Source organism: Mangifera indica, chromosome 18 (genome assembly GCF_011075055.1).
Source record: "Mangifera indica cultivar Alphonso chromosome 18, CATAS_Mindica_2.1, whole genome shotgun sequence".
NCBI classification, from domain to species: domain Eukaryota; kingdom Viridiplantae; phylum Streptophyta; class Magnoliopsida; order Sapindales; family Anacardiaceae; genus Mangifera; species Mangifera indica.
Window position 1 is genome coordinate 8,317,960 of NC_058154.1, and position 15,328 is coordinate 8,333,287.

General features: G+C 30.3%; 1 protein-coding gene across 1 annotated transcript; it reads left to right on the top strand.

Moving 5' to 3' along the window:
* Positions 1-6,117, top strand: LOC123202105 (polyadenylate-binding protein-interacting protein 9-like). The gene is made up of 10 exons (XM_044617852.1): positions 1-726; positions 1,421-1,531; positions 1,639-1,683; positions 2,619-2,691; positions 2,800-2,912; positions 3,063-3,122; positions 3,310-3,357; positions 3,470-3,538; positions 5,660-5,721; positions 5,829-6,117. Exons 1-10 carry the CDS (start codon positions 433-435, stop codon positions 5,884-5,886), a joined length of 933 nt encoding a protein of 310 aa, XP_044473787.1. The 5' UTR covers positions 1-432; the 3' UTR covers positions 5,887-6,117.
* Positions 6,118-15,328: the final 9,211 nt, after the last annotated feature.

The following is a 15,328-nucleotide window of genomic DNA, read 5'->3' on the forward strand; positions in this document are numbered from 1 at the left end:
TTTAACGTCCCTCGATTTAATACTTTCAAGTTTCAACTCTCTCTCTCTTCTTTCTCTCTCCCTCACTCTCGAGAGACCAAACCAAACAAACCAAACAAAATCAGCATACAAAGTTTTCAACTTTATCACTCTTGTTTCTTCTAATAAAACTTTCATCTCTATCAACGCTGCCTTGTTTTTTTTTCTTCTCTTTCTTTTGTAGAATCTTTTTGATATTTGATTATCATTTCTTGAGGAAGTTTCCATTTGGGTTTTTGTTTATAGATAGCATTTTAATAAATCATAATCGGTTAGTGTGTATTGATTTTGATTTTGTTAACAGAGAGTTTGAAGAATAAAACTTGAAAAAAAAAAAAACTTTTGTAGTTTAATCTGATTCATTTGTTTTGTTTGTTGAATTTACATTCAAAGTTTTATACTTTTTTTTATCCGATGGCTGCTGTTGCTGAAATTGCCAGTGAACAAACCACCGCCAACAAAACCACCTCCACCACCGCCACAAACACCACCATCACTACCAATAACAACGAGAAGAGTAACAATAAATTGGAATTGCCGAAATCGGATTCGGAATTCAATGTGCAAAAGCTGGTTGATATGTTCACAAAGTTGAATCCTTTGGCTAAGGAGTTTTTCCCTTCTTATTATCATCAAAACGGTGATGATAAGAAAAAAAATTTTGCTAACGATAATAAGCATTCTGCCAATGATAATTTCCCTAGAAGGGTACTTCACTTATTATGTTCATTTCAAGATATTGTTGCAATTTTGTTCAGTTCTCATGAATTTATTTGATGGGTTTGGCTTAATTTTTTTTCTGTTTTGAGATTTTGATAATATCGATTTGGTCTAAGTGTTTTGGGAAAATGGAGTTTTGGGTTTTCTGGGATTTTTCATTTTTCTGGTTTCTGATTGATGATCAGTCAAAATTGATTTGAGTATGAGAATTCTTGCTACTGTGCATAATAATTTTGTAGTGTCATTATTTATTAGTATAAATTTTTTGGAGAGTGGTTGGAGTTTAATTGTATTTACTATGCATTATTGATTTTGTTTTTCTCTTTAATTGTTTTCGGCAGTTTGATTAATCTGGTTGGAATTAATTATTTATAGTTTATCATCGTTCTTATGGAGTTTTAGACGGATGATGGGTTTTTTTTTTTTTTTTTTTGGTTTTCAAGGTAAATAAAATAAGATTTCTAGGTTGGTGTTTTATTATTAATACGTATTTATAAATTTGTTCTTGCTTTCTTTATGCATTCTAATCATGGTGGGTTTTAGTCGGAGTATGACTCCAATTATTGTCTATGTTTTAATTTTTTTGGGTTCAGTACTCTATATGAGAATGTCATGTTTCTTGTATTTGTTATTTTTCTTTTATTGTATCTGTTTTAATGTTTTTTTTTTTTTCTCTGTTCAGAGAAGAAATAATTATCCTCAGGGCACGAGGAGGTTGAATGGGAGAGCTTTTAGAGCTCAACGGGAAGATAGTATCAGACGAACTGTATATGTTTCTGATATTGATCAGAATGTAATTTGTTATGATTGATTACTATTTTCATGCCTCAATGTAAAAGTATTTCTCTAGTTTTGTTTTTGGATTCTAACATTGGAATATGTGATCTTTTTTCATTTTAGATTACTGAAGAGCGGCTTGCTGGGCTATTTAGTAGTTGTGGACAAGTAAGTTATGCCTGTTATGGTATTACAGTTAACTGTTTGTGTTAGGTGTTTTGATAAATGGATATTTCACGGCTTGAATAAGTTCCAACCTGGATAATTGTTAATTATCTTATTTTGCTTCATCACAATGTTTTACTCTAATGATTTTTTCCAAGCAAAAGTTCACTTTCTCATTCTTTGTTCTTTGTACCCATTTCGCTTTAACAGATGGGATACATTTGCTGAGAATTTTTAGTATTTCTGTCCATTCTTACTTTGGCATTTTGCATTTCTTTAATGTGTTTCCAGTCAAAAGTTAGTTAAAAATAAATTCATTTGTCAGCTTGCTGGAATGTGTTATGCATAATTAAGATGCTCTTGACATGTGTTGGTCTATGAGATAGTTTGAGTTTGCTCTGAGACTTTGATTAGGGAATATGCTTCTGATGTCATTGTGCATGTTTAAATCGCACTATAAAATAAGTGATGCAGGACAGCCCTTTGAACAAAGATACGGAGCTCTCTATGATCTATACCTGTAAATTACTGCTTACTTCTCAGAGTACATTGAGGAAAGTGGATTAACATCGAGGTTTTAAACTGGTTGAACATTAGCTCTACTTTTATTTCAAGTTGAAAGTAAATGGTTTGCTGGGTTTCTGGGAAGTGAGTACAATAGGCTAGGTTTAAGGCTAAAAATGCTAGGATATTTGTAGCTTGGGCATAAATGTATTGTTGAAAGTGGGCTACATATTGGGAAGGAAATTAAACGGGAATGGTTTTGTGCTTTCAAAAAAGTGGACGGATGATGTTGTTTTGCAAATTTTGGTTCTTTCTAAGATGTTTTATTAAAAATGAAACCGTTATCTCCAAATTGCCAAAAATTCGAAATTTCTTAAAAAAAGAAGAAAAGTTAATTGAAGTTTCTAATGTGTTAATGAAATTTATTATTGAAGGTTGTTGATTGCCGAGTTTGTGGTGATCCACATTCAGTTCTTCGTTTTGCATTTGTGGAGTTTGCAGATGAGCGTAAGTATTAACTTTTATTGCTTTCAAAAGTGTGCTATTGGCATTTTGGAACTAAGATGATCTATGATTATTCATATCTTACAAGTTGCATAATATTTGTTTCCACAGTTGGAGCTAGAACAGCTTTAAATCTTGGTGGGACAATGCTAGGTTACTATCCAGTTAGGGTGTTACCATCAAAAACTGCGATTCTTCCTGTGAATCCTACTTTTCTCCCTAGGGTATGAATGAGTTATTCTTTCTGGATTTCTTCTTGCATTAGTTTATCATGATACATGGACTGCGTATTTGCATTGTTTTAAACTTCATCTTAAGGTTTTATTCTAGGCTGCGTTTTCTTTATAAATTCTTATTACTGTAACTAATTGCAGTCTGATGATGAAAGAGAGATGTGTTCCCGGACAGTTTATTGTACAAATATTGACAAGAAGGTCAGACTACTTTTCCTTGTTTAGAATTGTGAATGGTTAAATGCTTCTGTTGCTGTTTCCTGATTGTATCTTTGTGTTCTGTTTCTTTCCCACAATATTGGTCATCATGGTGATCTTCTTCTATTTGTATGGGGTCATGTCATTCTGCTTGGTATGCTTCCTGCTAAAGATTTCATTGTCAGTGCAGGTTTCTCAAGCTGAGGTTAAAAATTTCTTTGAGACAGCCTGTGGTGAGGTAGGACTTTACCAAATTTGCCTATCATTTATCGTTTTATTTTGTTATCTAGCTAAAAAGCATGTGGCTATAAAGAGCTCTTTGATTATTAAAATTATGTTTTGATTTACAGGTTACTCGCTTGAGACTTTTGGGAGATAATGTCCATTCAACTCGTATAGCTTTCGTTGAATTTGTTATGGTAATTTATTTTACATTAATGATTTGGGAATGCGTTGTGTTTGAATTTGTTTTTTATGTCATACAAACTCTATTTCCGCTCAGGTTGTAATATTTATATATTTCAATATAGGTTTGCATTATAATAAAAAATCCTGCAATATTTGCCTTTATGAATTATACTTGGCCTTACGGTTGATCTATATGAACTCGTTGTCTGCTGTCTTATTCCCTGTGTGAGAGTGGGGGTGGTTAGGGGTTCATTTCCAACACATATAGGATGCCTGTCCCGATCTGTCTTTCTGATCAGATGGTTAGATCCAGTTAAGTGGAAATACTGATAAAGGGGAAGAGCTATGCCTATTCTTTCCCATGCACAAAGTTTGTTAAGTATATATCCTAGCTGATGAATCTTCGTCCTGTACTCATTTCTTCACAACTCCCTAATGAAAGTTCTCATACTGCTTAGAAGTATAGTTGGAATTTTGGTGTTCCCTGTTACACTGAAGAGGCTTCAGTATAACTTCATAAATTAAAAAGAAAAGTTATCCAAGTCTACTGTTACTGTTTGTTTTGTGCATGAGGATCTTACTAAAGAAGGTCATCTAAATCTGTACGCATATCTTGAGTCTTCATGGTATGCCAATTTGACATGATGTTTCCTTCCTAGTTGCACAAGTTATGTTGTCATGTGGCATAGCTTTCATTTGTCATCTCTAGTAGTTGGATATCTTTGAAAAAAATGAAGAGATAGACATTGTATCTCATTTTGCTATTTCTTGTGGGATGATGTCACTATGTTTGAGTTAGAATAGTTTTGATACCTAAAATAGAATTAGTTCTTTCCTTCCTAGATTTTTGAAGTGATAACAAAGTATATTGCAGAATTGTTTTGTTGGTATGGAGTTATTCATTTATAGAGTTTTCACTCTGGGTACGATTGATTTGCAGTGATTCTCTAGTGAACTCATAATGCTGAAACCTTTTTGATTTATCTGGGTGTATGGTTAACAAAATATGGTAAACTTTTGACTTTTAAGTAAATGTACTATAATTGAGGATGTTAGTTGATCTGAGGGTGGATTTGAGCGAAGCCCAAACGAGGCTTGGTGTGAGCTCGACTCGAATCCATAAAGTCCAGTTTGAGCTGGCGATGAAGTCATTGGAGAAGATGTTGAAAAGCATCAAAGAAGAAGAAAACGGGTCGTTGAAGATGATGATAAAGATGAGTTGTTGAAGAAGTCCGAAGAAGAAAAATCATCGGAGAAGATGAAAAGTTTCCTTAGAAGATGAATTTGCTGGTGACTCTTTGGATTCAAGCCGGCTTGACTTGAACTTGAGTTGGGGCTACTCTAGCTCGAATGTGGCTCATTTCAAGCCGAACACTAAGCTGGCTTGGCATGGATCCAACCCTATGTTGATGACTAGTTAAGTTTCTTAGTCTTCCAACAATTTGACTTTTTAAGTTAGCTGGTGGATTTAGGTATGATCTTCACCTACCTTTTCCTTTTACCAATAAGAGGAAAATTTGAATCTTCTGTTCTTCAGGAACAACTGCAACAAAGCTACTCCAGCAGAATAATGCTATGCAGCAGCCTGTGTTAATGTTCTTTCATATAGATGTGCCTGTTGCTATTGTTTGTGATGGCCCAATGTGTTTACGGTATTTGTTAGGAAGAGCTTGATATAGTAGTATTCCATAAATCGTACACTGGTAGGTTTGTCAGGTTAGAGCCTGTTGGTGAGAACAGTCCAAAAATGTTCTGAACATTTTCTGATTCCGCACGGTTCAAATTTTATGTCTGAATTTCATCTTGCCAAATTATTTAGTTTCTTTAATCTTGTGATATATTTGCAATGTTCCGATTCTTGGCCTTTACTTTTTCTTCATCAACTAAACATGTCAAATAAAATCTTGTAGACTCTGAGAAAACATTGTGACAGTCTTGAATTCTTTTATTTATCTAATTTAACACCAAATTACATATCGAGATGTTCGATCATCAACATTTCCACGTGCCTGGGCTGAAGATTATCCATTCTATTAGTCTTTTGTTACTGATATACAATTTCATCGTATTATGCTTGTTGAGAGTGACAATTTCCTTGCATTACAGTCTGATATTTTTGTTTGCTTTAACAGGCGGAAAGTGCCATTATTGCTCTGAATTGCAGTGGCATGGTACTTGGAAGCCAGCCCATCAGGTGTGGATCCTTAAACTCTAGCTATTTATAAAATGTTTTTTAATGTAAATAATTTGTACTATAATAAAGTTAATGTTGCTCCACTTTGCACCTGAATAATTTATCAGGGTAAGTCCATCAAAGACACCTGTGAGGTCTCGAGTTACCCGCTCAGCATTGCATTAGCTCACAATTGAGTTTCTTAAGATCCAGGGATGGCATCGGGTGACTTTCTGAGTTGAGAGTTTAACTTTGTTGTGTTGAAGGGATGGTGAAACTTCCATTTGTTTTGGTATTTCCGTCTTTTCTGTTGCAACACTAACTTTTTATGTGACTGGACATATGGTTATCTGCTTCAGAATTGAAGTTTTTAGAGGACCATCTTGATCTTTTAAGAAATTTTCAAACATTCCATCCCCCTTTGCCTCTTTGATCATGGTTTTAGGCTTATAATGTCTTGTAAGTTTCAGTTTCTTCTGTTTGTGGTGATGTTTATAGCCTTCGTGGATTATGCCTGTGCTGAGATGTGTAGGGCATATGCCCCCTTGGACTGGTGTGTTTTGAGTCGAAGCTTAACCAATCTCATAAATTCTGGGTTTGATTCGGTTTGGATGGCCAGGGTGATTGAAGTAGATGCAAAATTGGATAGAGATGTCATCTTTTAGTAGGAAAAAATTTAGAAACAGAAGTTGACATGAAGCAAATCTGGATGAGAACAAAATTATGCATTCTTTTGTTAGACAAGGAATGATGGATGGATGGATGGATTGGATTGGATTCCTTATCATATTTTACTTTTCTTCATGGGTATTTCAGACGTGTAAAATTAAACCAACCAAGAAATTGACTTAATAATATTTTGAATTAGTTGGTAATGCACTAATGATCCATTCAACCAAGAAGAAATATTTTTTTATATGTATTTTAAATGTAAGAGAATCTCTAACCTACCAAGACACCAGGATGTCAATTTTCAATTTGATCTATGCAACCGATACAATATTAAAAAAAATGAGTTAAGGTACGCTTTGAAACTAAACAGATATTATTAGAGTTGATACGAAAATAATTTAAACTGATTTGAATATTTAGAGAAATGTTATTTTAGTATTATGTGTTAACGATAAATTATAAAAATGTTAATGGACAATATTAATAATAATTAAAATACTTATATATTGTAGATAATTATATCATTATATAATGAGAATTACTCATATTATTCTTGATTTTTTAAAAATATTTTATTTTATTATTCGGTGGTAAGAATGTGATTTTGCTAGTAAGATTATTGTTGTGTTTTAAAGATTGTGATATATAATTTTTAGACCATTTGTAAATAAGACAACATGTTATATCATATGTTTTATTAATAATAGTTACATCGAAAAATACGGTTTTTTTTCTATTGAGTAATACTATTCTTTTCACCTTTGAATTTGGTGGATGAATTCGAATTTAATCGACTGAAACAACAATATCACAATATATCATTAATTAAGTTTTAATTTGATAACTTATATTATTCCAAAAATGTGTTTAATTTGACAAGAATATTGAATGTAAGATTTTACCAAATCCATTTTTAAAATATATAAAGGATTAGTGTGTGTGGTTTGAATAAATTTTTATTATAAAAAATGAAAGATTATTATAAAGATTGATTGGTGCTTATAAGTTATTAATACATTTGGTAAAATTGATTTGAATAAATAATTATTATGTTTGATAAGTATAGATAAAAAAATATTAAAATATTATTTTATCTACTCTTAAAAAATTACTATAAATTAGTATTTAAAATATTATATCTTATAGTAAATATTTACTTTGTATATATTTTAAAGTATTTTTCATCTTAATAACATACTAGGTCTTTTTAATTTTGCCAAATTACAAAATTAAATAAATAAAATAATTTTTTTTTTCAAGTTGTTTACTTATTGTCTTTTATTTTCTAAAACATTTTTCATTTTACTTGTTATTTTATTGAAAATAAGAATTTTTTGTCCTAAAAAAAATTATAAGGACAAAATTATAACAAAATTAAGATTACTTTAACAATATTTTAATACCTAAGGTGAATATAATTATCATATTACTATTTGTATTATTTTTTACATCACTTTTGGTAATAAAATATTAGTGAAATTTTTTATTACCTGACAAATTAAACAAAATAATTTTGGTAATAAAAAGTAGATTACCAAGGTGATTACCTTGAACCAAACATCCCCTTATAGTTATAATTTGGGGAGCTTATGTAATGGTCTAGAGAGATTATTAAAGTGATAAGGGTTATTAAAATTTTCCCATCCAAGGTTTGATCGAAAAACACTTCTCTATTAACTGAATGCATACATCATACTTTTTTAACGAGAATATCTAATAAACTCATTATAAATAAAGAGCTAGGTCCCTTTTTAAAACACAAAAATGTCACAACCTCATCTAAAGGTTATTGTGTTTTTGTTAGTGTTATTGGGAAGGAAAATTGGTTTAATAGATCAATTGTCTATCGAAAGGATTTTTGCATTAAATCGATTTTTTTATCTAATGGCTCAATTAGGTTTGTGTAAAGCTTATGTATGAGAATATTGGAATTAGTTAGCGATCCATATATTAGATAATTACTTTAGGTAATTTATTCCATTTACATTTGATATTAAAGCTTGTACATATAGGTTATAAAGCCTAATTTTGTGATTGAAATTATGATGCAATTTGTTTAATTTCGGTTTTTAGGGTTTATATAGTTTTGTGTCAATTGGGATTCAATCCTTTCAAGTTTGGGTTTAAAATTATGATTACAACATCATAAAACCTTTTTTTTTTTTTTTTTACCATTTTAGAATCATAAACTTTCCTAAATTAGACTGAATTGTGACTGGCATTGTGACATTGTCGTCATTGATTCTGTCGCAAATTAACTTGGTTCCAGCAGGTAACAACGCCTGAAAATCCACCAGGGAAAGATGACCTTTCATGCCAAAAATTTCCCCATAATTCTAGCTTTGATCAGCGACAAGAATCTTTGAATTTGGCAACTAATGAAATCTAGGGTTCTTACCATTTGCGGGTAAAAATTGGGTTAGGAAAATCCAATAACTTGACCCATATGGTCAAATAGGTATTTCCCTACCAAAAGTCAATGGTCAACTATTTGATCGGTGAACAAGGCCAAACTACTTTAAAACTTCCTTATGCTCAATTCACTCACATTTTTATTCATTCTCATGTAGTGGATAACAATGCTATGTACTGGCATTTAATCATCGCTACTGTAATGTATTTTACATAAAACTTAGAATTATGTATTTTATTTTTTAACCATTGTATGTGTATTCAGTGTTGAGTATTGAATATTTAATTAGATATTCAGATAATAATTGTTAATCACTTAATTATATAATAATATAATATCTTAATATTTAATTATATGCTCAAAATTAGGTTTTGCTATAGTTCGAAACTAGAATAAAATTGTATTTAATATATAGTTTATTAGATTGAAAAATAATTATAGTTGTTGATTATTTGTGTGTAAATCTTTAACAAATTGGTTTTTTTACTTGGAGTCTTGCTAAATCGTAATTTTTTCCCCAACTAAACTAGATTAGAGACGGCGATGGGTCTTGCCAAGCCTAAAGCCCATACAATCGTGGGTCTTCGTATCAGGTTGGCCTACAGGAATGAGATAGCCCACGTCATGACCCTATATATAGGATTCTATTGTATAGGATCCTAAACATGCTAGCTTGTGCACCGACACACAAGCTGACCTGTTTTTATATTAATAAAAAAATAAATTTTTGTAACATTCCTAATTCAATAACCCAACCCATTGCTAATATATTGTCAATTTTGGAGATATAATTTATCATGGTTTTCCTTTTGGGTTTGCAACCCAAAATATGTCTTGACAGTTTAAAAAATTCACCGACTGTTTAACCAATATTATCTTACCATCTCTAAGAGACGTGAGATGCATATAAGACTAGATTTGAGTCAAGCTGAACTCAAGCTCGACTATTACTAAAACGAGCTTGAGCCATGGGCTCAATGAGCCAAAGAAATCAGTACTTGAACTGGGCTTATGCTCGCAAGCTTGGCTCAAATAGGCTCAATAAACCTAATCATGTACTAAGCTTGGTGAGCTCAAATGAGCCTGTTTAAAGCCCATGTGCTTCTGCTTTCTTTTCAATGATTGAATTATAATAACTCATCTAGTAAAAACCATAAGGGTATAAAAAATATATGGGTTACTATAAGATATATGACTACATGAAATTATATGTCTTCTTCAATAACAAATTTCTATTTTTCACCCTTACATAAGCAGAGAGGGAAATAATAATTTAAAAAAATAAAAAAAGAATCTACTAACAACTTCATAAACTCAATTTAGGTGTATATAATTCTCACCAACACCACCAAAGGCTTCATGAATCTCTACATGCATGAAATGGACAATGTTTACAAACTTCTCCAACATCACCTATGAACACAAGATATTATATATTTTTCAAAAATAAAAAAAAAGAAATACATACATACATACATACATACATACATACAAAACACACACACACACACACACACACATGCATACACACATACATACATACTAATAAAGAGAAAGGTTCTTGTCTACATATGCATTTATAAAGAAGTAGTAAATTGACTCTTTGTTTTTATCAGCACCAAAACAGTATACAAAACAACATCGTTCATTACCTCTTCCAAAAATAAAATATTACAGATTTACTCTACCATGAAGAATTATCAAGCCAATAAACAAAGAGACAAAAACCCCTAAATTATAAGCCTAATTCCAAAATTAGGGTTCAATGAATTTCATCAAACAATTAAAAAATTCAACTAAAGAAATAACAAATAACATACCTTGTTTCGTCATCATCAAACGTAAACATCAGACGAATAGAACTGCTCAAACATTAGATACGAAGATGAAGAAAGAAGAACAGAAGAACCCAAAAGACTGATGGGAAAAATGAAGAGAAGAACCTAGAAGACTGAAGAAGAAGCTGAACCAAAGTGTTGAAAGCTGAAACACATGCGTGAATTAACGGCTGAAGACTGAAGAGTTAGGGGAAAAAGGAAAAAAGACTTTTCCTAATCAGTTTATTTTAAGTTTTAAGTGAAACGGTGATGTTTGACTTAAAACTTTAAATGACACATGTAGCTCGCAAGCTGTTTGGCTACCCAACTCAGATTCGTTTATCTTGACATCCACAGCTCAGGCTTAGGGTGGTTTACCTTTAACTCATTTCTGGCTCATTTGAGCCGAGCTCGAACAAAATTGATTCAAATCCAACCCTAGATGCACACATAAACCCAGTATCTTTCTCGTGTTTAATTGATATGAAATTTACCTAAGGTTGTAACATTTACCCCTTATAAGACTCAGCGTCCTGATTGAGATTTACCCTAACATTACTCAAGAGGACATGTGGAACAACTCTAATATTATTTGTAACATCTTTAGTCTAATAATCTGACTTACTGTCAAAATATTGTCTACTTTGAACATAGTCCATTATGGTTTATTTTTTAATCTTTGTAACCCCAAATGCATTTCAACAGTTTAAAAAACTCATAAGTTATTTAATCAATCAAATTTTCTCATCTATAATTGATATGAGATGTATAGACGGACCTAACATCTTTTTTGTGTTTTGTTGATGTAGAATTTATCTGAGAGTGTCATATTTGTAACATCTTTAGTTTAATAGCCGACTTACTGTAAAGATATTATCTACTTTCGACACATAGTTCATCATGATTTTGCTTTTGACATTATTTATTTTGAACACATAATTCATCATGATTTTGCTTTTGAGTTTTGCAACCTAAATATGTCTTGACAGTTTAAGGAGCTCATACGCTATTTAACCAGTATCATCTTAATATCTCTAAGTGATGTGGGATACACACACAAACCAAGTATCTCTCTCATATTTTGTTGATGTGAGATTTGTCTAAAGGTGTCACATTTACCTCTATAGGCCTCAATGTCCTTGCTAAGGTTTGTCCCACAATGCTCTGATACCATTGTAATATCTATAGTTCAATAGGCCAACCTGTTGTTAGGATATTGTTAACTTTAGACTCATAATTCATCATGGTTTTGCTTATGAGCTTTGTAACCTAAAAAATATCTTGACAGTTCAAGAAGCTCATATGCTATTTAACTAGTATCATTTTAACATCCTTAAGCGATGTGGGATGTACATACAAACCCAATATCTCTCTCATCTTTTGTTGACGTGAGATTTGCCTAAGAATATCACAACTAAAAAGATAATTATTTAAATTTACTAATAAAAAATTCTTTTCAAATTAATACAACTGAGGATTGTAAATTGCAAGTTGATCCTCCAAATCATATTTTGTTTATATTTTCAAATGATATAAAATCATTTTCTATTATTAATTATTGTATTTAATTAAACGAAACTTTTAATTTTATTAGTTGCGTTGTAATAGACTTACTTTCTCTATTTACGTTTTCTTGACTTACTTGACACTTAAATTTAGATAACTATTTTTCATATGCTCAACTACTAAGAAGAACCGAATAACTCAAGTGGGTGGTAATTTGATAGTGTCTCTTGCATTTTTTTCTAAACCTACTACTACCACCATTCTATTAATGTTTATTAACAACTTAATTTCTATTTTGTTTTTTAATTTTTGTTAATTATTATTATTTTTTAAAACATTTTGATAATGAAAATACTTAATGTTCTAAATAGAAAATGTGTTGAAACTATTGGATGACTTCACTTTTGTAGAATCAATTAATCAAGAATTGTAACAAAGACCGTGTGAGGTCTATGTTACAATGTTTATATTGCACTAATTGTTGATCAATTGAGTTTATAAAAGCGAAGTCATCCCAATTGCTCGCACACCCTATCTGTTCAGAGTAGATTAAGTTTTTTCATTATAAAAATATTTAAAAAATTAACAAAATTGGAAAAACAAAAAGGAAATTTTGTTGTTAATAGACATTAAAAGAATGTTGATAGTAATAGATATAACAAAAATTACGAGTGACATTGTCTGAAAGCCATGCACATGAGTTACTCAGTTTTTCTTGCTAGCAAAGAGTATGAAATATAATTGTCTTAGCTCAAGTGTAGGGTAAGCCACAAAGATATAGTTAGAAAAAACAAGTTCATCCAACGACATTGATAAAATAAAGAGTTTTGTTTAACTAGATACAACAATAAGTAATAAAAACTAATTTTACATTATTTGAAAATATAAATATAATGTGATTTGGAGGATCGATCTGTAATTTATGATCCTTGGTTGCATTAATTTAGACATAAATTTATCTTAGTAAATTTAAATAATTATTTTTTATTTAAAAACCAAACACAAAAAAATTAATACAAAAATTGAATGAGTAGAACATTGAGAGAAATTAATATTGACATTAAAATATTAAAATTGATTAAAAAAATTGTTGTATGTGTTATGTGTGGTTTGGAGAATAGGATAGGGTTGGTTTATTTAAAAGATAATAATAATAATAACGCTAAAAGACTTATTCCCACTAAGGTGTAGTTAAATCTCAAACTCATACTTGTCAATTTTTAAAAACTCAAATATCAAATATCAAATTTTTATTGGAATTTTCTGTTAGAACTAAGGGAAGAACCATTATTTTAATAGAAATATTAAAAAATTATATTTTTATTATATTTCCGCTCCCAAGGTTTTGAAAATTGACTTTCACCCATGCCTTAACTTTTTGATGACATTTTTTCATTTCTTCATCAATGGAGACGAAGAGATAACTGTTGAAGATAAGTTGTTATAGTTGGATAGTCGCCATAGCTAGATTGTCACCTGAGAGGAAAAATGAAACTTAGGGAATTGGAGAGGGGGGGATATCACTTTTCAAAACTAAAAAAGTTGAGACCAGGGTAAAATGTTAATTTCAAAACTTGAGAGAAAAAATAAGATAAAATTATTGATAAAATGACTCTAACAAAATTTAAGTGATGAGTGAGTGTTTGAGTTTTTGAGTTTTTGAAAATTGATGGGTATGAGTTTGAAATTTTACTATACCTTGGGTGGGAATAAGTCTTTTAGCCGAATAATAAAATTTAAAGCTTTTTGGATATGCTTTTTTGACTTGCTTTGTGCCAGTTCGACTCATTTGACATCTCTATATCGGGTATTTCCATTTCCATGTAAAAAAACAATTTGTGCGTCCCATCACCGCGCGTGGGTATGTTCCCTTTGATTGCTCCTGTGACAATTCTTTTCTCCTCCAATACTCCACAATTTCATGTCTTCCTTCTCTCTCCTTAAAATTTCCATTCTTGAGAGATCACTCTTCGTATAATAACAATAAACTAAAATACGAACAAATAAATAAACCACCAAAATATTTTATTTATGTCACATAAGGTGGATTTTCCATCACATGGAAGACAAATTGGAAACTTCTGTGGGAATGCATTCAATGAAGAAAAGGAATGAGCAGCTATATGTATACCATCTTGGGCAATGAACCTTGAAGGTGGAATGATTTTATTGGTTGAAGGGTGATGAGATTTCGCTATATAAACCCACCATTTCTATTGTATAAGCATGCAAAAAAACATAACAAGTATATTTTCTCCTCACTTTCTTCCGTTTCTGAATCAAATATCTTCATCTTTCTTTTTCTTCATTTCTTTCCTTTTTCAGTTTCTTACTTAATATATTCATCTTCCGTTTCATAAAACTCTAAATTTCTACTTTACCATTACGAGTATAAATATTCATTCTATTATAACATGTTATTAGGACCATTAGTTTAAGTATATTTTAATATTAGTTATCTTTCAATTATATTATTATTTTATTTATATATTACAAATATAGATATCTTAATTATAATATTATCCTATTTATAAAATACAAACTATAGATATTTTAATTTCTCTTATTTTTCTATTTAATTTTTATTTATAATTGTATCATATTTACAATTCGAAGTCTACAAAATTATGAATTTAAATTTGAAGTCTTTAATATCATGAATTAGACTTGAAGTCTTTAATAATATTTGTAACCCGAAGTTTACAAAATCATGAATTTGGACACAAAGTCATGAATATCATTTGTAACCTGAAATTTACAAAAACATGAACCTGAGTTAGAAGTCCTGAATATTATTTGAATATTTATTTTTATTATAATAATTGTATTTGATTTGCAACTTAAAGTTTGTGAAATCATAAGAATATATATATATATGGGCTCGAAGTCTCAAGTTTCATCAAAGTATTTATTTTATAATAATTATATCACATTTGTAACCTGAAATTTGTATATATTATGAAAAATATGGATTTGAAGTCCAAAATATAATCAGAATGCATATTATAATATTCTAAATACTAATTATAAAACCAGAATTTTATAAATATGAGATAATATATGAACTTGAAGTTTTCAAAAATTAATCATAATATTTTCTTTACAAAATCAACTACTTTCTAAATATGAGATAATATTTGAATTTCAAAAATTAACTCATATATATTGTCTATAAAACCAAAAGTTTTGTAAATATTACAATATTTGAACCTGAAGTTCT

Coding starts and splice junctions, on each gene's coding strand:
- LOC123202105 (XM_044617852.1), top strand. CDS start 433: ATGGCTGCTGTTGCTGAAATTGCCAGTGAACAAACCACCGCCAACAAA. Junction 1,684..2,618: donor TATTTAGTAGTTGTGGACAA/GTAAGTTATGCC, acceptor TTATTATTGAAG/GTTGTTGATTGCCGAGTTTG. Junction 5,722..5,828: donor CTTGGAAGCCAGCCCATCAG/GTGTGGATCCTT, acceptor ATAATTTATCAG/GGTAAGTCCATCAAAGACAC.